This window comes from Sebastes fasciatus, chromosome 22 (assembly GCF_043250625.1).
Source record: "Sebastes fasciatus isolate fSebFas1 chromosome 22, fSebFas1.pri, whole genome shotgun sequence".
Lineage (NCBI taxonomy): Eukaryota > Metazoa > Chordata > Actinopteri > Perciformes > Sebastidae > Sebastes > Sebastes fasciatus.
This window is the reverse complement of record NC_133816.1, coordinates 3,811,698-3,838,422: the sequence shown is the minus strand read 5'-3', so window position 1 is coordinate 3,838,422 and position 26,725 is coordinate 3,811,698. Positions and strand designations below refer to the sequence as shown.

The 26,725-nt window shown below is 41.8% G+C and overlaps 2 protein-coding genes across 14 annotated transcripts in view; one reads left to right on the top strand and one right to left on the bottom strand.

Annotated features, from left to right (window-relative positions):
• The first annotated feature begins 417 nt into the window (after nt 1-417).
• rcor2 (REST corepressor 2) lies at nt 418-20,650 on the top strand. 4 transcript variants are annotated; one of them, XM_074624412.1, is made up of 14 exons: nt 418-645; nt 6,877-7,002; nt 9,224-9,280; nt 10,330-10,410; nt 10,754-10,806; nt 10,959-11,120; nt 11,217-11,341; nt 11,709-11,778; nt 11,999-12,238; nt 13,508-13,585; nt 13,924-13,981; nt 15,853-15,920; nt 16,187-16,348; nt 17,971-20,650. In XM_074624412.1, the coding sequence occupies exons 2-14, from the start codon at nt 6,879-6,881 to the stop codon at nt 18,343-18,345; spliced, it is 1,653 nt and encodes a 550-aa protein (XP_074480513.1). In that variant the 5' UTR covers nt 418-645; nt 6,877-6,878; the 3' UTR covers nt 18,346-20,650. The 4 variants fall into 4 exon arrangements, with proteins under 4 accessions (XP_074480513.1, XP_074480514.1, XP_074480515.1 ...); XM_074624413.1 differs by lacking the exon at nt 418-645 and adding an exon at nt 652-855; XM_074624414.1 differs by lacking the exon at nt 418-645 and adding an exon at nt 3,031-3,385.
• A 2,393-nt stretch (nt 20,651-23,043) lies between these two features.
• Nucleotides 23,044-26,725, bottom strand: part of mark2b (MAP/microtubule affinity-regulating kinase 2b) — a 58,464-nt gene continuing 54,782 nt past the window's right edge. For all 10 annotated transcript variants that reach the window (XM_074624401.1, XM_074624405.1, XM_074624402.1 and 7 more), the window contains one exon: nt 23,044-25,945. In XM_074624401.1, the coding sequence (XP_074480502.1) occupies nt 25,596-25,945 (350 nt within the window). In that variant the 3' untranslated portion in view covers nt 23,044-25,595. The remainder of the gene's footprint in view (nt 25,946-26,725) is intronic.

The window sequence follows — 26,725 nt, the reverse complement described above, 5'->3', positions numbered from 1 at the left end:
TACATCAGTACAAGTCTGGACAGCCTGCCTCAGCACAGAGATGCACAGCTGACGAATCCCTCCGCCGACACACTGGCAAGTAGTCCCTAATTTATGGGATTTTGATAGATAGCAGATTAAGAGTCTATAACTGCTGCTGTCTCTATAACAAAGAATCTCTTTCTATTCAAACGAGATTAACTGTGGATTATAATCATAGTGTGAATTCGCAGGTAGGTAGTTTTCTAATTATTTAATTTGCTAAAAAGCCTTTCAGTACGATGCTGGTAAATAAATCCCTCTATCGTGTCAATGTGCGTGTGTATAGCAACAACATTTTAATTTAAGAGTAGGCTACACTTAATAGTTTCACAGGACTACTTTTTGTCAATCCAAACGGCTGGTTGGTTGGGAGAGGCGAACGCATCGGGGCGGATGACCACCTCGCTGTTCCCCGGGTGTTGTCCGGTCTCCCCGGCACACACTCCACGGCTGCTTCCATCTCTCTCTCAGTTCACTTCATTGTACCGACGGCGCTCATCAATTAGACCAGAATTAAGACGTTTTTAGACGCAATTGTTGTCTTTTTCAGCGCTTCGAAGAGGACTATAAACCGCGGACAGAAGTTTTGAGTGCGGAGTGAAGAGGAGAGAGACGAGAACACAGGTACAGTGAGACTGTTATCTCCACTTCCAACTATTCACGTTACTATTGTAACGAGACGGGACGAGCCGCAAGCTAACCGGCTAACGCGTTAGCATCCCAGCGAGAGGGCTGACTTCAGGTCTCACTTCAGAGAGGACAGAGGAGGCAGGACAGAGGAGACAGGAAAGAGGAGACAGGAGAGGAAAGAGGAGACAGGAGAGAGGAGAGGAGGTAAATGTAGATTGTTTCTTTATTGTTCAGCCTCCAGAAATGACTTAAGACGGTTCAAACTGCTGCTGTTCACAGTTTAACGTCCAGAAAGACAAACAACTGGAGTTATAATGATCCACAGAGAGAGAGTTAGTTAGTTGGTGCCAACAGACAGCAGCGTCAGTAATAGTAATAGTCAGTAGTAGTAGTAGTAGTCAGTAGTAGTAGTCAGTAGTAGTAGTCAGTAGTCAGTAGTAGTAGTCAGTAGTAGTAGCCAGTAGTCAGTAGTCAGTAGTAGTAGTCAGTAGTAGTAGTAGTAGTCAGTAGTAGTAGTCAGTAGTCAGTAGTCAGTAGTAATAGTCAGTAGTAGTAGTCAGTAGTCAGTAGTAGTAGTAATAGTCAGTAGTAGTAGTCAGTAGTAGTAATAGTCAGTAGTCAGTAATAGTCAGTAGTAGTAGTCAGTAGTCAGTAGTAGTAGTAATAGTCAGTAGTAGTAGTCAGTAGTCAGTAGTAGTAGTAATAGTCAGTAGTAGTAATAGTCAGTAGTCAGTAATAGTCAGTAGTAGTAGTCAGTAGTCAGTAGTAGTAGTAATAGTCAGTAGTAGTAGTCAGTAGTCAGTAGTAGTCAGTAATAGTCAGTAGTAATAGTCAGTAGTCAGTAGTAGTAGTCAGTAGTAGTAATAGTCAGTAGTAATAGTCAGTAGTAGTAGTCAGTAGTCAGTAGTAGTAGTAATAGTCAGTAGTAGTAGTCAGTAGTAGTCAGTAATAGTCAGTAGTAATAGTCAGTAGTAGTCAGTAATAGTCAGTAGTAATAGTCAGTAGTAGTAGTCAGTAGTAGTAATAGTCAGTAGTAGTAGTCAGTATTAGTAATAGTCAGTATTAGTAATAGTCAGTAGTAGTAATAGTCAGTAGTAGTAGTCAGTAGTAGTAATAGTCAGTAGTAGTAGTAGTAATAGTCAGTAGTAGTAATAGTCAGTAGTCAGTAGTAGTAATAGTAGTAATAGTCAGTAGTAGTAATAGTCAGTAGTAGTAATAGTCAGTAGTAGTAGTAGTAATAGTCAGTAGTAGTAGTAGTAGTCAGTAGTAGTAGTCAGTAGTAGTAATAGTCAGTAGTAGTAGTCAGTATTAGTAATAGTCAGTAGTAGTAGTCAGTATTAGTAATAGTCAGTAGTAGTAATAGTCAGTAGTAGTAGTCAGTATTAGTAATAGTCAGTAGTAGTAGTCAGTATTAGTAATAGTCAGTAGTAGTAATAGTCAGTAGTAATAGTCAGTAGTAGTAATAGTCAGTAGTAGTAGTAATAGTCAGTAGTAGTAATAGTCAGTAAGTCAGTAGTAGTAATAGTCAGTAGTAGTAATAGTCAGTAGTAGTAGTAGTCAGTAGTAGTAATAGTCAGTAGTAGTAGTAGTAGTCAGTAGTAGTCAGTAGTAGTAATAGTCAGTAGTAGTAATAGTCAGTAGTAGTAGTAGTAGTCAGTAGCAGACAGCAGCGTCTGTAGTAGTAGTCATAGTCAGTAGTAGTAGTAGTCAGTAGTATATATATATATATATATATATTCAAAAAAATATATATAGTATGTGTAGTAAATATATGTATATTTGTGTATATATATATACGTATATATGTATATATATATATGTATACATATGTGTCTATATATATATGTATATATATATAATCTGTTACAAACTGTAACAGATTATAAAATGCTACTTAAAAAGGTGTCCCCATACTCAAATTAAAGTGTTATCTTTATTAAAATAGCACTATAAAATCACTAAACTGAGAGATCCATGAGCACATGTTAGTCACTTTACTACTGTCAGTATGACTCAAAAATGATGCATCAATGAAGAACCAGCATTTATTATTATTTCTGATATAGCACAAATTAAATATTTTTAGAGACTTTACCTTGATGTTTAGCAGTGTGTATGGATTAGGTTTTGTGTAGCATAATAATGTCAGATTTCCATAAAGTTGAGAAGTAAAAAGTTCCTTGTGGTGGTGAGAGGTTGTGAAAATGAATTACTAAGCATATTGAGCAATAACATGTTCCTACAAATAGCCCCTGTTTAGTCTGGTTAGCAGTTATGCATTATATATAGTTTTATTGCTCATAACAGTCAGTCTGCCAGAGATCGAGGCTATCTTGGCAGTGTCCGAGGCTACCACAACCCAAAAACTCTCTCTGAAAGTGAACCGAGGCGGGATTATACATGTTTGTCCTCACTGTGGCTATTTCCCAAACTTCAATCCATCGATTGAGAGGTGAATAGCCAGATATGTATGTGTGTAGGTTTGGAGGGTGTGAGTTTCGAGGGAAGTTGTAGGGGACAGCTGTTGTGGGAGCCGAGAGAGACAAAGACCCCCAGAGAGAGCCTCAGACACTTGTATTGTTTGCGGGAGTTTGGTAGCTGTCGGGTTGTAAAGATTGCCCCTCACCCTCTGCAGAAGCATAACTGCTCATGTTTAATGTGGAGGACCAAGTTAATATCTTCCGTCTGTGTGTCCTGTAACTCCACGCTTTGTTCTGCTCGGAGTTCAAGTTAGGTGAGTAGAGTTGCTGCTGTGTGAAAGAAAGCACATGTTCGCGTTTAAGATGCACATATTTGGTGTTTTGTTCTGCGATCTGTGAGTGATATCGCTCTTTGTTAGTGTCGTGTGTACCGCACCGTGTTTGTGTAGAAGGAGGAGGGAGGTTAGTTGGGTTACTTTCTGCTGTGTCCTGAGTTGACCGTCTAGTCTTTTGTGCTGCTGTGAGACTCGCTGGCCCGGATATACAGAGAGATCCAGAGAGAGCATACGAGGCCACGTCATAATATAGCACTGCCTGTGGATGACACTTAAAATAAGAGTCCCCCTCATGCATGAGGGCTCTCATGTTATCAATGACACGTTTTTCCACGTTTTTCAGATGCTGCCACTTGTCAGTTGTGATGGATTTTTATAAAGAGGCACATGTGTATACAAATAGGGCTGCACAATTAATCGAATATTACTCGAAAATCACAATTTTGGCTTCCCACAGTTAAATGAACATGATCGACTGCTATGTTTAAAGGTCCCATATTATAAAAAAGTGAGATTTTCATGTTTTTTATTATAAAGCAGGCTTAAGTCCTATATAAATACGGTGAAAGTACCGAAACACTCATTCCACAGGGAAATACAAACAGCCCGTATTCAGAAACTCTGCATTTGAAAAAAGCTGTCAGGATTTCTGCCCATTCGTGATGTCACAAACATATAATATTTAGACCCTTAGACACAATTTTAAACGTAAACATTCTAAATGTGTCCCAGTGTCGTCTTGGTTTTTGCCCGTCGCCATCTTGGTTTTTGGTTGTCGCCATCTTGGTTTTTGGTTGTCGCCATCTTGGTTTTTTGCCCGTCGCCATCTTGGTTTTGGGCTGTTGCTATTTTGGTTTTTGATCGTCACATTTTGGTTTTGGGTCGTCGCCATCTTGGTTCTGGGCCGTTGCCATCTTGGTTTTGGGCCGTCGCCATCTTGGTTTTTTTGCAACCAGAAGTAACAAGAGAGGGTGGAGCTAAGCACAACCGAATGCTGAATAAGATATTTTTAGGCAACCAAAATGGTTATAATTAACTTTGATGAACTGAAAACACACGGTGATAGGGTTAAAGTTGTAAGCCGAAAACATCGACAACTCCCAAGCCCAAAGGTTTTGGTACAATTTTATTTTGCTTCTTGGAGTGTAAATAAGGACCATTCTTATTTTGATGTGAAGATTTGTACATTAGCAGAAATGTAGCCCAACATGGAAGTGAAAGCAGTGCTCTGTTTATTTAAAATTTAAAGTGTTACAAATATTTTGTCCCTAAAATCAATGAATAATCGTGATAAATAATCATGACTGCAATATTGATAAAAAATAATTGCGATTATCATTTTGGTCATAAATGTACACCCCTAATACACGGTGTGCTAGAGATTGTGACCTGATGCATAGGTTTTCATATTGCAGACTGGAAATGATGTCAGGCTAAAAATAGGACATCACATTTTGGACATCTTAATAGTGAAATTGAATATGCATAGACAGAATATGAGGTCAGGCCAGGGCAAAAGCAGCTTCACTTTTTAGTGTTTTTCATACACAGAAAAATGTTAAGGGCGGCAACTAATGATCATTTTCATTATTGATTAATCTAATGATTTGTTTACTTGATTAATTGGTCTACAAATGTCAGAAAATAGTGAAAAATGTCCATCATCATTTACATACAGCCCAAGTTAGATTGTTTTGTTCAATCAATAACCAAAAATCCAAAATATTGAGTTCACATCATAGAACACAAAGCAAATATTCACATTTGAGAGGCTGGAAATAGAGATTTTTTGGCATTTTTTGCTCAAAGAATTACGTAAATGATTATTATCAAAATTGTGGTAGATACATTTTCTGTCAGCCAACTGATCGATTAATAGACTAATCATTTCAATTCTAAAAATCTTCAGTAATTTTTTCAATGTCAACAATTTAGATTACTTTGCTGCTAAAAGTAATACTCTGATTTGATATGTCAGAATGGTGTTTCTTAGTGCTGAAATTAACCAATGAATCTGTTGATTTTGTTCTCAATTAATCGTTTGATCATTTGGTTTATAAAATGTCAGGTAGTAGTGAAGGTGGGCCAGCCTAATTTCCAAGAGCCCAAGGTGAAGTCCTCATAAAATCTGCAAAACCTAAAGATATTCAGTTTTACTATCACATAAGATAAAGAAAAGCAACAAATCTTGTTTAGAAGCTAAGAAGTAAAGTAGCTGAAACAAGGAAATAATCAACATTTTTTGTTTGAAAAAATTTCTTAAATGACTAATTGATTACAGTGATGCACCGGGCCGATCTGCCAGATCGATATCACTGGCAGACGTTTTACAGACCCTGTTAAGTTGATTGGATTTTGACCATAATGTGGCCAATTCACATCAAATAAAGCTTCTTTGTCAGTCTGGAGTTATAAAGGAAGACTTGAGTTAATCAGTTTGGGTCCTGTGATGAAGAAGAAAAAGAAGTGCTTGTGGATTGTGTGTTCAGGTGCTCTTAAGGTCAATACTTGGTGGAAGAAGATCAGAACTTGAGCCTAAATTCCTCAAACTGTAAAAGATGTGTTTTAGCCAACAAATGGCATCTTCATCACCTTATGTCCCACTGAACTGATCCCAGTGCAGCAAGGTCATTTTAATTTGCGAGACACCAAGTTCTTAGCCTGATATCGCTAGAACGAATCACAAATATGAATTAGTCTGGAACCACCACTGGGACCGCCCGGTGTAGATGGCCAATCACAGCCCATTAGGGCGGAACTTGGTGCATAGCGGTGTATTAAACTTTTGCTAAATCCTGTCTGGAGTACGGCAAACACATCTTTCTTCTCAAGAAAAGCCTTAAGTTCAGTTGATTGTTCTTCTTTTAGCGAAAATATACCATCCAGTTCGTTCAACACTGACACCGCGATACTGGCTTCAACCGAAAGTTCCACATCAGCTGCAGCCATCTTCGTTGTTTTCGAAAATGCCTCAAAGGCGCTCCTCTTTACGGTCTTCATATCAAACACGCCCCATATTAGATACAGGGTTGTGATTGGCCGGCACGTCTTAGGCAGCTGGAAATCTGTCCAAAGCTGAAATAAAACCTGAGCTTGCACATTCGTGTGGTTCCCAGGTGACCAATTTCTAGCCGTTGCATGATAGTTTGGGTCAGGGAGAGATAACTGAGAGTTGTTGAGTGTGAATGAGTTCTCATACAGTAGAAGAGTGTTTGGAAAATAAACTCAGCTCAAGGGAAAATAATGGGATTGCTTCCAAGGTAGCAGCATAAGGTGCCGTTCTACTTTACAAGAGTGAATTAGGTTTTATAGAGTTTCAAGTGAAGGCAAACGAATGAAAAAAGACTTAAGTGAGAGTTTTATGGGAGATTGAATCATAAATTAAGACAGAAAAGGTATTCTGTTGATGAACGGTGGCGTGTAAGGAGTGAAATTATATATTTACGGTCTTGTGTTGTTGTTTGTTGCAGCCATGCCCTCAGTGATGGAGCGCTCGGGGGCCGGGGTCCTGTCCAGGAGCAGAGCCAAGACCGTAACCAACGGCAACAGCCAACCACACTCTGAAGAGGAGAGCAGCGATGAAGAGCATGCTCATGGTAGACACACACAATCTACTGATTTCACTGTGATTTAGTTACTTGATGTCTGCATGTGTAAAGTGTACTTACAGTAGAGACACATTTCCATTGTACAGATATGCCAGCTGTTTCGGTTGCATTCATTGCATCGCTGCAGTGCTTCTTCAGTCCCTGCACACTGCTTTCCTCTGTCCTGTCCTCCTTCTCTCCTCCACCCCCGTCCCACACTCTTCCATCTTTCTTATCCTCTGCCCACATACATCTTTCCTTCCTCCGTTCTCTCCTTCACCCACTGACTTGCTGTTGATCTTTCATTTTTTTAATCTCACTAGTCACATAGATTAGATCAAACAGTTTAACTGGGATGGTTAGGGAACGTTCAAAAGGCACTTAACTTCCCCTGTTAATGTAGGTGCATCAAAAGCCAACATCCCTAACATTGCAACTCCCACTTTCATCCTCGCCTCCTCCATCCCTTTTCAGTTTTCCAGTCACCTCCATCTTTCCTTTTCCTCCTCCTTTCATGCCCCTTCTTTCCTTCCATCCAGTCTTCCCGTCTCCACCCATTTCTTAACCATCTCCTCCCGTTTCTATCATCCCCGTCTCCTCCCTTCCTGTCCTCTCTCCCTGAGGAAACAGTAATCTGTCTCTTCCTCCTCCTGGTCTGCTTCCCTGCCTCGCTCACAGTCTCTCTTCTCTCCTCGCCTTCTACTCTCTTTACCACAGCGCTAATTACTTAATGTCTGCCATCCGCTGTCGTACTCTCCTCTCTTTTCCCCCCCATCTGTGTCTGTCAGTATATGTCACTAGGTGCTGAACATGCTGAAAATGTTATCACGCTAAAAATATCATGCCTTAAGATATTAAGCTATTTCTGTTGAATTTGAATTGTTCTCTTGTAAAAAGAGACAAGTAATATACTGTGATTAAAACTTTCTGGTGTCCTGGTTGTTCAGAAACCCAAATGTTTAGAACAATAAAGTAAATGGAATAAGTGAAGACTGAAACAGTCAGCAGTTTCTAGTCTTTTAAAACCATTAGAACCACTATAATTTCACTAGTTGATTAAAAGCAGTCTCCCTGTGTGTTTCTCACAGGCTGACAACTTGAGGATTGTTTGCACTCTTGCAAACTAATTACATATCCTCAGGGTTTCCCAGTGTTTTATAGTGGAGGTGCCCCACCTCGCCTGAAATAATGATATAAGGCTTATGAAGCGTCAGGGAAAATGAGAAATGGCGCTACTTTACACAGCAAAGGCAGTGTATTTAATGATTTAGGCGATTCTTTAAACCATCATCTTGCAACTACATTAATAGCGAGATGAGATGTATCAGGATATGCCTGATTCAGCTTTGCTCATGATTAATCGATTGATCACATCATATGTTCGGTCAGCAGTAATGAATCAGAACAGCACATCACTCATCACTTTTTACAATCAGTCACAATCAAGTTATGATGTTTGATGGGCAGCGCTTAAACTCCACTAACCCTGATCCCACAATATATAATTTAAATGTAATACAGCATTCCTGTTATTAAATTTTACTGTACTTTTCAAAGCCAGAGCTCTGTTTTGGAGAACTCTTTGTCCTCAGTTTCACAAAAAAAACCATTAAGACTTGTTGGAGGCTTTTTGCCAGCGTATGTTGATTTGTGTCTTTGGCATATTTGGAAATAGATGTTTTTCTCACAAACCACAAGGACTCAATTGGTTCGGATTAAGTCGACTGCAGCTATTATTTCAACGTGTCAGATATTTAATCAACATTTTGGTAAAATAAACAACAAATGCACAATATTAATGAACCCAGATCGGGATCAGGGCCAAGAAAATGTGATCAGGACATCCCTTTTGGATATTGATCAAGCTGATACAGTATTTTGTCAAGTTACTTGGATGTAAATCCACTTCTAAGAGTACGTGCTCTGCCCTCTAACGGTCATTGCTATTGTGGAGGTAGAGCATTGATAGGCTAAACCAATAGTGAAGCCTGTTAGAGGGCAGAGTATAGAAGATGATTATCATTCTCAGTTATTTACTCTGTCATGCTGTAGATGACTCTCCTTCTGTCTCTTATTATGATCCAGTCTATCCAGCTGTGAAACTTCTGGGGAAATCTACGGGAATACTTGTCCCTCATCCTCTTCTATCTTTACACCTCTACTTTTCTTTCTGGGAAACAGAAACTCATATTGTGTGTGTGTATCTCTCTCTCTCTCTCTCTCTCTACAGACAGTATGATCAGAGTGGGAGGAGACTACCAGGCCCAGATACCAGAGTTCAAACCAGGTAAGATAAGAGAGGAAACGCACGAGAGAGAGGGAGACGACAGAGATGAGTTAAAAAGGAAGATGAATAGAGAGAGGGAGGAAATCAGGGCTGAGAAGGAGACATAGAGGTGAGGAGAAATGTGAAGGACGTTGAAATGGAGGAAGGAGGGGAATGCAGATGATGAGAGAAATGAAGGTCAGATGACCAGACCTGGAGAGAGAAAAATGTAGACACTCGCACGTGTTGCAGAGGTTGTCCTTGTTCAGCAACGGGGAATGCAAAAATAGTGATGTTTAACACAGCCATGATGCTTCTTCCACACAGCTTCTATTGACATAGTATCTGTGGCATAATTAATCATATAAAAGTAAAGTTTAAGTCTTAAAAGTTAGAAAATGTGTTAAATAATTAGTATTATGAGACCGTGCATTGAAAGGTTTCTTTTGAGCTGGGTGTCAAGTCTTTAAGTTTAATAAATAAAAGGGTTAGCTCTGCAATATTCAAACCCCTTATTTTATTTATCATATCTGCTTCAGCAAATGGGCATCAAACAGTACGATACTGAAACAGAATAAAGCTAATTTGTCAGCCTGTTGTTCTTTTGTTTTGAATACAATTTCATGAGGAAAGAAAAGATGTACAAGTTTTGAACCTTACCTGGTAGTAGATGTGAAGTCGCTGAACATTGGGGGAAAAAATCACCATAGATGAAGTTGTCTCACAACCACCAGATGAGGGGAGAAGAACTCACGTATAGCGTCTGGATTTTGGCAGAACACAGGTGTTGAATTCCCAAAACGGCCGATGTGCCACCGTCTTCTCCTCGTTTTTCTGGCTAATGAAGAGGAAGGAAGATGGAGCCTAGACAGGAGAAAACATACAAAGGAGAGAAAGTAAAAATAAATATGAAGTTTGAGTAGATAATCAGGGAGAGAGAGAGAGAGATTGGAAGATTTGGAAGGATTCAAATATGTATAACCTCAAATAATATATGGATTTAAATGCTGAATGTGTTTAGTTTGTGTTATAAACAATCACAAATTGTCCTTGTTTGTTTTCATTACCAGACAGTCCAACCCGCTACAATGAGAAGGACCAGAGGAGCATGTTGGTCTGGTGTCCCAACCCTCAGCTTTCTGATGCAATGTGTAAGCTACATACACACACACACTTAACACACACTCCTACCTATGTCACCTTACATTCACTGGTGCAAGCTTAACAATGTGACCTTCAGTTTAATGGCTATATGCTGACTAGAGAATCACAATTAAAACTTTACTCTCTCTCTCCTCTTGCCCTCTTTGTCTTCATTTCTTTCATTCATTTCTTGTTCTTCTCTTTTCTCTACTTTCCCCATCCTTCTCCGTCCACCATACTATTGTGGTTTCTTTTTTCCATCCTCTTTTTCTTGCACTATATCTCCTCATGGCTTTCTATTACTGATGCTTCCTCTCTTTTTAACCCTTTTTTTCTCTCTTCTTATCCCAGTGGACGAGTACATCCTGATGGCTAAAGAGAAACATGGATACAACATGGAGCAGGTACGGCATCATTTTCACTTATCAAAATGCATCAGAAAAAAAACACAAGATAAAATATCTTTCTCTTTTCACTGCTCGTTTGTGTCTCGTTCTTCTGACTCGCCACTGTCCCTGCTTGCCTGACCCCGTCTTCGTCCTATCTGCTCGCTCAGGCTCTGGGGATGCTATTATGGCACAAACACGACGTGGAGCGCTCACTTGCCGACCTGGCCAACTTCACCCCCTTCCCAGACGAGTGGACAGTGGAGGATAAAGTGCTGTTTGAGCAGGCCTTCAGCTTCCACGGCAAGAGCTTCCACCGCATCCAGCAGATGGTGAGAGACTGGGGGAATAAACACACAGTGCAATTGTCAAAAAAAACATTTTCAATATTTAATACAAAATTGTTGGATTCTCGTGTTTGTGTGTAGCTTCCAGACAAGCTGATCTCCAGCCTGGTGAAGTACTACTACAGCTGGAAGAAGACCAGGACCAGGACCTCCGTCATGGACCGACAGGCTAGGAGGCTGATCAGCAAGCGAGAGAAAGAAGACAGGTATGAGATACCATGAAACCTTAATGATCCCCTGAAGGGAGCAAGACGGATGGAGGGAGGGACGGACGGAGGGGAGAATGAATATTGGAGGAAGGACTGAGCAGGAAGGAAACAATAAGGTTTCAAAAACACCACTGAGAAGTGACATTTACAAAGCTTCGTAGTTAAATGACACTCGATGAGCATGTCATCCTGGGAAACGAGAATATGAATGAGATACTTTGATATTATTTCTTGTCATTTTCAGTTGACATTCTCGAGCATTTTAGAAATATTTTTGATGAAATCAGAAATCAGAATTTAGACGATTGGCAGGGAACAATGCTAAACCATGGGTGTGTTTGATTCCTTGTTTTTCTTCTTGCAGTAATGATGACGTTGAGGAAGCAGGAGACCCTGGTAGTGACAGTGACTTTGAGATTGACGCCAAGAAAGAGGTGAGCAGTATGAAACTTAATAGTGCATGTGTTGAGTGTGTGTGCTTATGTAAACTATTATTTGTGTTTTCTTAGTCATGACTTGCCTGAGGAGATAAGCCCAGCCAAATCGATGCCTTCTCCATTCTTCAATTTCAACTTCATTTATAATACATAAATGAACTGCTGCTGTTCTTGTAAAAAAGGCTTCATTCTGACCCTGATTTCTCCGTCCACACAGGCAGTGAAACAGAACCCCAACAACGCTAACTCTGACAAGGCGACCCCCAGTCGCCCTGGGCCGGTGAAGAAAGAGAATATCGGGGCTCAGTACCGCCACCACCCGCTCCGAGCCCGCCGCAGGCCACCCAAGGGCATGTACCTGGAGCAGGGAGACATCATGCAGGTGTCAGCCTCCCACGACTCCGGGGTGGTAACTGCAAGACAGCTGGACACCCAGTTGGTGTCACTCAAGAGACAGGTATGTACCTTCATGTATGAGTATTTTTAATCTAACCTTGTGTTGCATCTTATGTCATTTAAACTGAAGATGTAAATGCACTTAAAACTAGATAAGTGCACTCAGTAGATTGAATGAATACAAACCAAAATTGCCCAACTATCTAGATTGCAAGCATACCGAATCAGACATGTTTTTCACTCACGTCTCATGCAAGAGATACACTCTCATTTTAATCTATGCAGCTGTCTGCACCGGCTCCGTGCAACTCCACTGCAGTTCACTGTGTTCATGTTGACTGTTTAACGCTTCCTCTGAACAGAAACTGCTGATTGTTTAGTTCTGTTAGCTTTTAGCATTTTTTTCTGTATTAGCCCGTTAGCTGTTAGCTTTCTTAGCCAAACCCACCACAGGAATCTGCTGCACACCGGCTGCTAACAGCTAACCAGCTCTCCTCCTATTGACATAAGGAGATGCGCTCCGTTGTAGTCAGAGCTCGGTTGTAGTCAGCGCTCGGTTCAGTTTGTCATTTGCTAAGCGATAGTTATACATACATACATACATACATACATACATGAAAGTGTGTTACGCAGGCGTGCAAATCAAGAGAGGAATAATTCGTAATCCCTAGCGGAAACAATAGTCCAACCTGAAGCAGTTGTTGATTACTTGTGACTCCTACCGGCCGGTTAAGAGAAGTGAGGAGTCAGCAGTCAATAACGGTATCAAAAAGTGTGAATCACTGCAACCACGAGAGGTCCTTGTCGAGCATACAGTCCTATATGAGCACAAAAATGATCAGGCTGACAGGCCCATTAGTATGCGGGATTAGCTGTGGACAGACAGACAGACACAGAGGTGCACACACACACCCACGACAGAACACATAATCTCCAGGTGGAGATAATAAATTGAGGATCTGAGAGAAGTGTCAAGGGACACCGATAGATTCTAATGTGTCTATAACCATGTATCTGCCAGTAAAGGTGAAAATTTAACACCTCCTCCAGAGCTTTATGGTGCAACAATATATTAATAAATTGTCACCTTTTTATGAGACAAATATAATGAATTCAGTCTCAGTGAGGGGCTGCTTTGTTTTTTACTGTTACATTTTACAAGCAGGTTCCAACAAGAAAATTAAGAATTGCTCCAAGAAAACATGACCGTATAGTATTACTGTTGACAATTTAACACCACAACTGCATGTTTAAAGTAACAGAAGCTTCTTTGTGTATCAGTGCAACTAACCAATCAACTTCCTACGCTGTCCCCTCTTTCTCCTCTCAGGTCCAGTCTATTAAACAGAACAACAGCTGTTTGAAACAGAGCTTAAATGAAGGTGTTGACACTTTCAAACCTGCTGAGGTAAGTCTTTTTTTTTGTACAGCTTTCTTTTTTCCACTCATTCCTTTCCATACCGTCCCTCCTTTACATCCTTCATACATCCCCTCTTTGATTTTTGTTTTCTAACCGTATTCACTTGTCCTCATCTCTGATCTGTCTTCAGTTTGTCCCTCTCCTCTCTCATGTATTCACTCTGCCCTTCCCCATCTCCCTCCAGATATTATTTCACCCGTTGTGGGACTGAGATTAGTTTTAATCTGCTCTTTTCTCTCTTGCTGTCATTTTCACCCCCTTCTCTCCTCTCCTCTTCTTTCTTACCTCCTTCCCTACTCTAATCTCTCCCCCTTCCTCTCTTTCAGCCTGTCCCTAAGATGAACTCTCGTTGGACCACAGAGGAGCAGCTCCTGGCTGTGCAGGGTGAGTAAAAGCTGCAGCATCGTCTTCCTCCCCTCTTACGGAGTCACTTTGTGTTACCGGCGCTCCACTTCCTACCATATTCATATTTATATTTTACACACACAGAAACTGCATGTGTCAGTACTGTAGAAGCACGGCACTGACACATGCGATAATAACGCTTTAACGCAAATTTGTTTTAAATCCACTAATTACTTTAATGCATTAACGCAACTTTTAGGTTGTAGTGGGCTCAGTTTTAAAGCTAGATATGATATACATGATATCATATGAAATTAGAAACTCTAAGGAGTCCATCGGTACCAACCATGTCATACTAGCTTGTCACGAAGGAGGCTAAATAACGCTCCAAACTTGCACTAAATTTTGGCGAGGAAAAACTGGCATTGCCATTTTCAAAGGGGTTCCTTGACCTCTGACCTCCAGATATGTGAATGTAAATGGGTTCTGTGGGTACCCACGAGACTCCCCTTTACAGACATGCCCACTTTATGATAATCACATGCAGTTTGGGGCAAGTCATAGTCAAGTCAGCACACTGACACACTGACAGCTGTTGTTGCCTGTTGGGCTGCAGTTTGCCATGTTATGATTTAAGTATATTTTTTATGCTAAATGCAGTACCTGTGAGGGTTTCTGGACAATATCTGTCATTGTTTTGTGTTGTTAATTGATTTCCAATAATAAATATATACATACATTTCATTAAGCAGCATATTTGTCCACTCCCATGTAGATACGAGTATTAAATACTTGACAAGTCTTCCTTTAAGGTACATTTTGAACAGATAAAATCGATTAAATTGCAATTCAATATTTTATTCGATTGACAGTCCTAATTTTTAAGTCACCCCTCTGCTTAGGTTGAGTTGTATTACTGCAGTGGTGCTTAGTCCTAAAAAACACACAGGCTGTGTCCATAATTGTTCACGATTCACTGTATAGTGTAATCGCCATTTGTTGTATAGTCTAAGTTATTGTACCCTATGTAGTGGACTCATATTATTCCACAATGCAGCATAAGTTAATGTGCAATAGATAGCCACTAACACTAGACAGAAAGGCCTGTTTTGTGTTGGAAATATTTCATTTATTTGTCTTAATTTTACCATCTGACACTCCATTTACAGCCATGATGTGTTTATTTCCATTTTTCAAAAAAATGGATGTCTTCCTATTGTACTGCCATTTATAATTGGATGCAGCGGTGATAAATAGGAGCTACTGAGATTCAGATTCCAGCTGTGATTTAAGTGAATTAAAGTTACGGCAGAAGTAAAGCAGCTACTGTTCCAAATCAGTGTCCACGGCACTTAGTCGATTAAAGAGACCGTTGTCTTACAGAGGGACATTCAGTGAGGGTTATTCACTAGAGGAGGATTCATGGCTGATGAGGTTATTTATTGTTTGTTGTTAACGGACACAGAGCTCTACATGCCACGGCACCCAACCGCATAAATTGGTGTCAAGTTCTGAATGAATTAGATGCATTTTGTTGCAGCAGCTGTTGTCAGTGTGCCTTTGAGCAAAGTGTTTAACCTCCCATCAGCTGCAGCTGTGTAATGCATGTGGAAGAGGAGAAAGCTGAAAAGACCTGAATGTTTGTCTATGATATAAGGGTGAAACAGGACAGGCCTGGAAAAGAGCAGGTGCACTCAGCCGGCCGACCTCAGATGAAGGTTAACAGAAAACACGCATCAACAAGCCCGTTCACACTACATTCACTCGTCCTGTCTCTCCTCTCACACACTGCTGCATTCCTCCGACAGAGAGAAGGAAAGCAGACTGTTTTTGTAGCCTTTTGATGGCAATGAATTGGTTGAGAGTGATGCAAAGACGTAACATTAACCTGACGTTTTTCTTCTTTGCAGCAATCCGTCGCTATGGTAAAGACTTTGCAGCCATCGCTGAGGTGATCGGGACCAAGACACCAGCTCAGGTGAGCATCAAATCTTACTCTGACCTCAGTCTGACCCTCCATCCACCCGGCAGTTTACTCTCTGTGAGCTGCCTATCAGCTTTTCATCTCTCCCAATTTCTCCCTCATCCCTCCGTCTAGATGAGCATTTTTCTTTATAGGATAACTATAATCTCCATTATCCCTCCTTTCATTTGTCTACTGACCTCCAATCTCTGCCTCCGCGTCCTTGAACGCAGCACAACTTTCTGCCATCCTTCATTTCTTCTCCGTCTCCGCCCGTTCAGGTGAGCTCGTTCTTCGTGAGCTACCGGCGCCGCTTCAACCTGGACGAGGTGCTGAGGGAGTGGGCGGCCGAGCAGGTGGCCACCAGCCGAGACCAGAGAGACCCCAGGAGGAGCGCCGAGGAGATGGCAGCCGCCGCAGATGGAGCTGCAGAGGAGGACGAGGTGAGCCGTGAACAGGAGATACACACTATATAAAGAACACCTCAAGTTATTCCTAGTTCAGATAATCAACGAAGTTGTCTGAACAAGTCAGTCAGAATGAAACAGTAAACCAGAAGATGATGTTGACCTTCTCCTCTAACTCTCTAAGTTCATCATTCATCAATCAATTTCCTTCACAGAATCATGAAACCTGACTGGCTTACTGGTCATCTGGTTTAAGTTCTACTTATAGTTATTCATATTTTTCTTGTAAACCTTAAAGGTGTTATTGATAACATTTTTATGTAGACAAATAATACAAAAAATATATACATCTATAGAGCTTTTAGAAAGGTGTCGAATAAAAGTATGGCTTTTCCTAAAAGTGAATTAATCATTTAAAAAATGTTGGCGGGTCCAATAATGAATGTTTTGTTTATCTCTGTGGAAGATATCTGGCGTTCAGTTCCCGCTTCTAACAAGGTGAGCCAATAGTATAACAACGCAGGTATCAGGTGGTATCTCTGTGTCGTCAGCGATCAAGCTGTAAGTTAGTGTGGAAAAAACGGTGTCGCGCACACACAGCTAATGTAGACCTGTAGCTACATGTTGCAAAATGACTTCATCACTCGACCACAAAAGATTCGTCACCTGACATGACTGTCTGAGTCTCACACCAGTCGACCATAAAATCTGCAGGTTGTGCAACGAACTGGCAACGACTTGTTGTGAAGTGAATACAGTGGAACGGGGGAGGAAGGATGTGACATTTAGTGGCTGAATGTTATCAATGTTGTCAATAACCCCTCTATTTAGACAAAGTACAAAAAAGTAGCAGTGAGCTCGTCTCCAAATCTTGAACAGTATCGGGTGCCAGGTAGTAGTAAGAACAGAAGAAACAAATCACTGGCTCTCACAGATAAAGACTCTTTCTTAGTTTATTCTGGGCAAACAAAAGTTGATGATGGCTTATAGCTGAAAACGTGTTTATTTTGCCCAGAATAAACTAAGAAAGACCCTTTATCTGTGAGTGCCAGTGATTTGTTTCTACAACACCTTTAATTAGACCGTATAAAAACATGAAGAGTAAAAACTACAGCCTGGTTTACTGAAAAAAGAGTCGTGCAACTTGGAGAACTACACCAAATGGCTGCTTTTAGTGCCTGATTTGATTGAGTGTCCTTAGTGCTTACGTTCTTGCCATACAATACAGCATGTCCAAAATCCAAGACAGCATCGACCCTGAGGAATAAACGGAGGAGAAAAAGTTGCAAGATATAAAGTTTGCGTCATTAACGGGACCATCAACTTAATGCTGAATCCCACGATCCATGTGTCGGCTTCCTCAGAGCCTAGAGTGCTTGTTGGTGACTGAAGTGGATTTGATGGGTGAAATGAACCTATCAGAGTAGATTGCGCAGAAGGAGCAGGTGGTTGTAATATTAAGTTCTCTCCTGTGTCCTAAGATGAATGTGTCTCGTCTTCATCAAAGAGCAAACATCTGTCTTTATTCACTTTCCCCTCTCTTTCCTCTCCACCTCCTCCCTCTTCTTTGTCTTTCTCCTTATCTGACTTCATCTCCTGTTGTTGTCTCCTCTGTTTGCCTTCCTCCTCCTCACCTCTGCCTCCTCTCTCCCCCTCAGGTCAAAATGGAGGACTCCCCCTCGGACGCCGGCGGCGGCTCCTCTCCTCCCTCCTCCACCCAGACCCCCTCCTCCCTCTCCCAGCCTCCTCCGCTCCTGCGCCCGGCGCCTCCCTCGGCTCCCCCGAGCCTCCTCCGCCAGCCCCCTCCCCTGCAGACGCGCCCGCTCCAGAACCGAGCGCCCCACAACCACCCTCCGCCTCCGCTCATCCGGCCCGCCGTGACCACCTCGTCCTCCTCCACCGGGAGCTCCAGCCTCAGGGCTTCGCCTCCCAGCTCCTCCTCCTCCTCCTCCTCCTCCTCCGCCGCCGCCGCCGCAGGGCAGATGCCACCGTCGCTGGTCGGGCTCAAAGTGGAGCAGCCCAACTCGCATTGATACACACACACACACACACACACACACACACACACCTACATATATACAACAATAGGAATAGAAACACACACAAATTAGCATGCAGACACACTTTCTCTTCTCTCCAGAGAAAATTCCTTCACCCTGTAACTCCATCACTCCTAGCCGTTGTTCCCGGGACCATTACACATCACGACCACACGATAACACGCTCAGGTCCTTAAGGTGACATCACAGCTCTGACAATGCAGGAAGAGTGGAAGGACTCCCCCATAGGGTCCACTTAGAAGCCCCTTTACTGTACTGACAAACACCTACCTCCAGACCATCGTTCTCTAGCATAAACACACACACACACACACACGCACACTACAAACAAGCTAGGAACTGATAAGGACCACTACCTGCACACCCCTCCCTGAACAACACAAAAAGAGACACTGGATCGTCAAGCTGTTGAAGAAAGTCATGACCGCAGAGAGCGAAACCCACCTGCTCGTTTCCATGGCAACTGCTGAACATCTGGATTGCGGAGGAGTGTGATTGAACACACACACACTATATATATATATATCTATATATCTATACTGTAGGTTCCACTGGGCAGGTATCAATTGATCCAGGGAGTGGAACCTGCTCCTCCTGAGAGGTCATGCAGATTACTGAGTGATTCAGAAACGATGTGAAGAAACAGGCCTTTTCCTGTTGAGCTTCACTTTAAAACTCGGACCCTCATCGAGGAGTGAAAAGGGTACTTTTGCAAAGAAAACCGAGCTTTGCACTCGAAGCTTCGCTATGAGTTTAATGCTACGGCTTTTAAAAGCTGAAGCTGTTGGTTTGAAAATGGAAAGAAGAGCGAGAGATGTGGTCTCCCTCTTCTCTCCTAGCCATGTATTACTAGTATTAACTGGAGTGATGTTTTCCCCTTTTTTTGACTAGACTTTAAAAGTGAGCCTTAGGCAGTCAGTTAGTAATTGTAAGTAGTTTAGATAGTGCATTCTTTATTATTCTTATGATGATTATTGACTGAGCACTAAGGAGAATAAGTTAAACACGTGACTGGACTTTGTCTCACATTTCCAGAAGACATTTGCTTGTTTCTCACTGTCCCACTGCTTACTGCCCATTACTTTGGAGGAAGATTTTCAGTAGTCAACCGCTAACACTGGCCGCTGTGGAGAGCAGCTGAACATTAGCCTCTGTGGAAAATATGTGTAGTAGTAGCTCTACAAAGTAAACGGGACGCCTGACCTTTCCTTGACCTCCGACAGATAACCGTACACTGAAAAATAAAATGTTCTGCCAAAGTCTGCTATTGCTTTAAAAGCTCACCGTCCCTCAGACATCCCATGTCTCCAATTAACTGTTGCACATCTAAGAAGATGTTTCCTAGCTTCCTACATGTTAAGACACAGGAAAAGTGTGTTAAGGAATCATTTTGGGAAACAGACGTATTGGCTTTCTTGCTGAGAGTTAGACGAGAAGATTGATACCACACTCCGTACAGACATGAGAGTGGTAATTATATCTTGGCAAGAAAGTGAAGAAGTGTATTGACCAAAATGTCAAACTATTAATTTAATGTTTCTGTAGGACAACCGAAACTAGCTCAGGTTAGTCGAGGTGATTCAGTTCAGTATTTTGTTAGACGTGTTGATGTGATGACAACTCTCTAAAAGCCCTCTGAGTCCAGTTAAAGGCTGCTTTCTCTCTCCTAGTTTAAAGTCCTGTTCGTGAACAGAAGAAGATTTGAGGTGAAAGTATAACCGAAAGAAGTTTCTGCTGTAATGTCGGCCAGCTGTTGGGCTTCTCTGTCCTGTCACAGTACAGTTGTCTGCCTCTGAAATGTTCCTTTAAATCACTGCTTGTGTTCAGGGCTTGTGGTGATATCAGGCAACCTCATGAACAAATGACTGAATGATATTCTGCTGTGGTTCTATTGTGATTTATTTTGATCTGCCAGACTGCCCCTTGCTGAATCTTTCCCCTCCTCATAGTCTAGTTGCCTGTGTATCACTGCCTTTTCAAGCAGATCTGGGATCACACGTTGTGTATAAACCTTTCTTTAAACCGTGTTCAGTGCTTCTCCACTAATTCAGGCCTTCAGCGTTGAGTTTTAACACGGCACTGAGCAGGAACTAAAGCGGCCCATCACTACGTCTGGCTTTAACGTGGCTCGTTGCTTGGACTTGTTTTCTTACAATTGTCCCTTCCTCCAAAAACTGCTTGTGTGTACTGTATGTGAGAAGTTGTTTACATTGTGGAAACTGAACTGTTTGTGTTTGAGAAATGTTTTCTTTTTCTAGAATAAAGAAATGACCAAATAGTACAGCATTAAAGCATTTTTTTCCCCACACACACTGTTATTGAGCTTCATCATGTTATCAGATGCCAAGTCTTGTCCAAACACCATCTGTTGACTCCTAACAGGTTGGGCCACCTGCAGCTCCCACATTCCTGAGCAGGGCTGGGGACACACCGGCTCGGTGTTGGGCTTTACCTGTTCTTGGGATCCAATCATTTTCACACCAAGTCATGATTGAAATGCCTTCTGTTCACGTCAGTCGTTATCACAGATGTTGGCAGCTGTAAAAACGATGCTGCAGGATAGAGGGCACCAGTGTTGTACCACTCTGTACCATCTCTAATAGAGGAAACACGTTTTCTACCCAACCTACCAGGAAATAGACCAAACCAATAGAGCATACTACAGGTAACCCCCACATAAAGGCCCCCGTCAGACCTGTCTGCAGTGTTTTAACATAACAAAGCGGGCAACGTGGGCCCCTAAACATCACCATTTTGTTAATTAGATGACTTGCAAATTTGTTAGTTAATTTGCATGACTTATCAAGTAAAATCAAGGCGGGTCTTGTCAACGCCGAAGGGAGTTCCTCTCCCATACAGAAACACGGCTCCTTAACTGCCTGCACATTTGCATAATACCTGCCTAGCAGCTAGTTTGGCACGCCCTCAAACAAAGCTAGTTAGAGCGGAGCTGGAGTCCGAGGAGTTTAGTTCAGTTGACCAATCAGACAGTCACATTGCCTATATGCTGTATATGTATTACAATGATTCTACACAGGGACTGTTATCAGAAATGTGATTCTACGGCCCAACTCCAATCCGGCCCCTCCACCCTCCCACTCTGTGTTGGAGTGAACTCTGTTTGTAGTCCCACTCACAGCTCAGTGAAGAACCTTCTTTAAAATGTGTAGGTTATAAATACAGCGGCCAATTCGGGATGAACTTCCCTCTCTCCGTGGAGGAAATATATAAATAAATATCAGAAATACTTTATTGATCATTGGGGGGAAATTGAGTAATGTTTTGCTCCCAATCTGTTATTTATATTTATATATGTATATAAATATATATACATATATAAATATATATTTATATATGTATATATATATATATATAAATATACATATATAAATATATATTTATATATCACTAGAGATATAAGAAAATACAAATGAGAAATATGTATAACTGCAAATAATAATGCTGAAAAATAGGAGCTATCATTAAGTGTATAAAAATGCAAAAATGGTTGAATAAATACAAATATTAGTTTAAATGTACTGTATAAATAAATGCAGTGTTAATGCCGGAGTAAATCAGATTATTGCACTAAATTATTGTACTGTAGTATTGCACAGCTGAAGATATAATAAATGATGGGGTTATTGCTGCTGATAGGGGTAAAAAATATATAATAAATAAATGTTGTGTATATACTGTATGAATATGCATCAATTTACAATCAAAGGAACATGTCTACTGCTTTCTAGACTAGACAAGGCTATATTTGATCCTAAATACAATCTATTAACTTTAAGTTGATGTTGGTGTAAACCCTACATCTTACACCTAGAGGTCATAGGGAGGTGGTTTGGAATTCGGCCTAAAATAAGTCTAAAATATATTAAAAAGATATACTTACATGTATAAATGGAATTGGTGCAACCATCCTTTGATCATCAGGAATACTTCTTGCACACCTGAAAGTGATCCAGACAGTCATTTCCACTCAGACTTACCAACACACCTGCACAGGAAACAGTTAGTCTGTTAACGCCCCCTTCTACTAATGTAGAGCATCACCGCTAGTGTCCCACAAACACAGAGGAGTTGAACCAGCAGCATGTTTTCATCTTCATGTTCATGCAGAATCTCAAACTGTCATTTATACAAACTGATAAAGAACAAACTGAAAGCTGGTTGACGGCACCAAATAGTTTCAAATAGTTAAACAGCAATTACACTTTTGTTCTGAAGGCTGTTCAACTGGTAACATGTTTGTTTTCATTTGTCTTTACAGGATTAGAGCTGCAGTACAATGAAGAGGGGAATGACATTTAAAACACAATATTTAACAGTATATATGTTCACATGCTGAACTCATACGGAGGTGTTGGAAACAGAGAAACTGTGGTTCACTGACCTGCTGAAGTGTCCATAAGCAACATACTGATTCTCTGTTAAGCTTCAGGACTGCTTTCATATTTCAATTTTACCCCAAGAAGTGCTCAGAAAAACAGGTATTTGAACATCAACAACTGCATGAAACTGTTGAGGATGATCATGCGATATGACCGAGAGCTTCAACTACTAAATGGACCTCGCGATTCCTGGAAGGGCACACGCTTCTCTGACTTAACACATTGATCCTGCTTTTGGCATGATGGATTTCAGAGGCAGACTATCATTATATCATTGTTTTTATTACTATCATTGTAATTTTTCATCATTTTGTCTTTGCACAAAAAAAACAAACAAATAATACATTTTTCAGGAGTTGATCACCCCTCCCATCCCCAAACCCACCACTACAGTTACAGTTTGCTCAAAACACATTTAAAATCAATGTAAATTACAGCAATGTAAAACGAAAAATAATGTAAAATAAAATCAACCCTGAAAGAGATAATATAACAGCAACAGCCAGAATAATAATTAGAATCCAATACCCAGCACCTTAATACAATGATCAACTTTTAAAAGAAAAATCTGACGTATTAAAAACTGAAAGGAAAATAATAAAAACGACAGTGTGTCATCGTGAGAGAAAGAAAGAAATAAAAAGTTAGGTACAACCAGGTGACGGGACCCGTCGTCGTCTCCTTTCTCTAACCCCCCCCGTGTGAGTGTGTGTTTTCTTCTGCTTCCATAAACTGGAGCATCAACGCAACGTGAGAGGGAGTGACGTCTTCTGGTTCGAACGTGAACATGTGCTCTGATATGCGAACGTTTTGGCGTAGAAGTCTTTCTCTCTCTGCTTCAAGCCATTCTGGACCGATAAGGCCTTTAAAAGAACAGACAGATGAACAAAAAAATAATGGCCAGAAAAATGAACGAGCAGTAGTCGTCGTCATCATCATCATCATCATCATCATCATCATCATCATCATCAACATGTTTAAATACACCGAGGACTGCTGTCTGCACTTGGGAGGGGGTTGTGTTTAATCCGATACACTATGAGCTGTGTGTTAAAGGTGCACTACACCGAAAAGGCAGCAATGATATGATCCAACGTGATCCGACGTGACCCTTAACACCCCCCCGCCTCCAAAAATCCAAATCTGTACAAACCCAAAATTTCCAACGACACAAAAATATATTATCAAATCAAAAGTAGAAGAAGAAAATAATTCACCATTCGTCGTCGTCGTTTCTTCTTTTTTTTTTTTTTCTCCAGTGATCTTTTATAATACACTCACACACACACATACTGTCGGTTACCAAAGACACCTTGTTTGCCCTTTGGGAACACGTGTAGCAGAGAGCGGATGGGTGGTGTGTGGGTGGGTGGTTGGGGGGGGGAAGAAACAGGGACAAGAAACGCGTCGGTTCAGGGTTGACATTCTGGATATGAAGGCGTGATGCCAACCGATGTGATACCAACATTTAAAAAATAAAGTACAAATAAATCATTCAAGCATTTATGTGCTGACAACAAAAACAAACCCCAAATTTAAATTCTACAAAGAAAGGCAACATAAAATCCATCGACAACCCCGTCCACCAACTGTCCACCAACTGTCCTTCCCTCCCCACTTCCCCGTATGCCCCTCTTTTCCAGTGCACAACTCTTTTTAAAAGCCATAAAAGAAGAAAAAAAAATAATAATAATAAAGTACGGGCTTGAAGCCAGGTTGAAGCCCGCGCACGATCGATGACGTCATCAAGTCTAACTGGACTCCTCGGACTTGATGGCGTGAGAGAAATTAAAAATGAGGAAGAAAAAAAAAGGGAGTGAAGAGGCGAAAAAAAGATGGATGTGTTTGTGCTGAGTTCAGTTTGAAGTTAGAGGGTGTGTGTGTGTGTGTGAGGGGAGGAGGGAGGTGGAGGAAGGATGGATCAGGTGGATTTTTTTAAAGTTCATTTTGGGGTGGGAGGTGAGGTTTGGGTGTGCAGGTGGAGAGTGGAGAGTGGAGAGGGTCCTTTAACCAACAGCACAGTTCTTCCATCCAATGTCCATATGTAGGTGTGTGTGTTTGTGTGTGTGTGAGAGAGAGACCGTGGGCTATAGCAACCAAAGTCCTGGCTCAGTTGGAGTCCGTTTTGGAGGAGAATCAGAACAAATTCGATCAAAACTCCTTTTGAGTTTTCCAGCAAAATAAGGCTCTGAACTTTCTGTCGATCATCGCCACTCGTTAGAGATTCAGAGAGAAAGGTTCTTTTTCAGCGATTCCTCCACTTCTCTCTCGTTGTCCTCCATCCAACCCCTCATTTATCTTTATTACCCGGTTTCCCTCCTACCCACAAAAGACCCGGCAGCAGAACCGTGCAGAAAGAAAAAACAACTGAATAAATAGCAGGAAGAAGTGACAGGAGTGGTCAAAGTGATCAAAGTGTGACTACTAAAAAACAGAGAGAGCAGATCGGACATGCAGAAGAGTGGAACGTCTAAGTAGAACGTGACGAAAAGAAAAAAACAAACCCAGCAGGGAAGAGAGAAGACCTCGGTCTGTAAGTACTTCACAACTCAGAGGAAATCAACTCGGAGTTTCTAATGGCAGGGCCTCGTGAACGTTGGGAACAAAACTCCTAGAAAAGAGATGTTTTCTAGTCTCAGAGAACCAATAGCCCTACTTCAGACCTGTGTCCAGATAACAATCGAGTTATTTTTTAAAGTGATCCCACCCTTTAGCTTACCTCCACGGTGCCCCCCCAGCATCCTCGCTATCACCCCCTCGCCCTCCCACCTCCACCTCCACCCTTTAATCTCATCTCTCCTCGCTGCTGCTGCTCCTCCGCACTCACAGTTTGAGCTCGTTGGCAATCTTTGAGGCAATGTTCTTGAAGGCGATGGACGTGCCCGAGATCCGCTTGAAGCGCACGCCGTTGAGGGAGAGCCGCGGCAGCTTGCAGACCTCCATCTCCCACTGGACGAAGTCGTCGCGCGCCGGGTTGCCCGACACGCACAGCAGCATGTAGCGCTCACGCAGCTCGTACTCGCAGCTGTTGGAGTCGAGCACCTTGCGGATCTCCCGCATCATCTCCATGGGCTCCATGGACGACGTGGTCTTCATGGACCAGGTGAAGCGGAGCGAGCGCGGCTTGGCCGACTCCTTCTGGCCGCCGATGGCCGGAGGGGTGCCGGTGCCACCTGAGGGGGGGGGGGGGGTGGGGGGGGTGGAGAGACAAAGAGAGGTGAGAGGAATAAAGAGACGAGCGGGAGGAACAAGTGATAAGTGATGGTTGCATGAGAAATAAGGGATGATAAAAGACGGGGACGGCACAGAATGGACAAAAGTGAACAGATCTGAGGGGCCAAGAGTTCTGAGAGGACGTGAGCAGTGAGGAGGACAGAGACAGGAGAGGAAAGTAAAGGAGAAAAGGGAGCAAGGACTGAAAAACATGAACAAGTGTGTAGAGAAACAAGAAGAATGAGACCAGAGTGGAGAAACGAGAGCAGAATGAAAAACGGGACGGACAGAATGACTGCTGTATTCTCTGATATAAAACCCATTAAGACAATAGTCTGAATAACAATTGAAAAAGTGTTTTCAGGACATTTGATGTTCAATGCTGCAATGACAGAAAACAACTGGAACTGACAAAGATGTTGTGGAAAGGTGGAAGTCTCTCTCAGCTTAAACTGCAACTAATGAGCATTTTAACCATCGATGCATCTTTCAGTTATTCATTCGATTAAAGCCGGGTTTCCACCGGGACTTTTAGTCCCTGGAACTACTTTTCAAGGAACTAAAAGGTTCCTTCAGCCCACTGTTTTCTGCGTTTCCACCGCGGTCTAAAGACCCATGTAGATTAGGCAAATTAGTCCGCTAACTTATGAAAAATCAACATGACACGGGATGAGGGCTCTCTCATTCACAGCACCGCCGCACTGTCTCCCTCTACTAAAGGTACCACTCGTCCTCGCGAT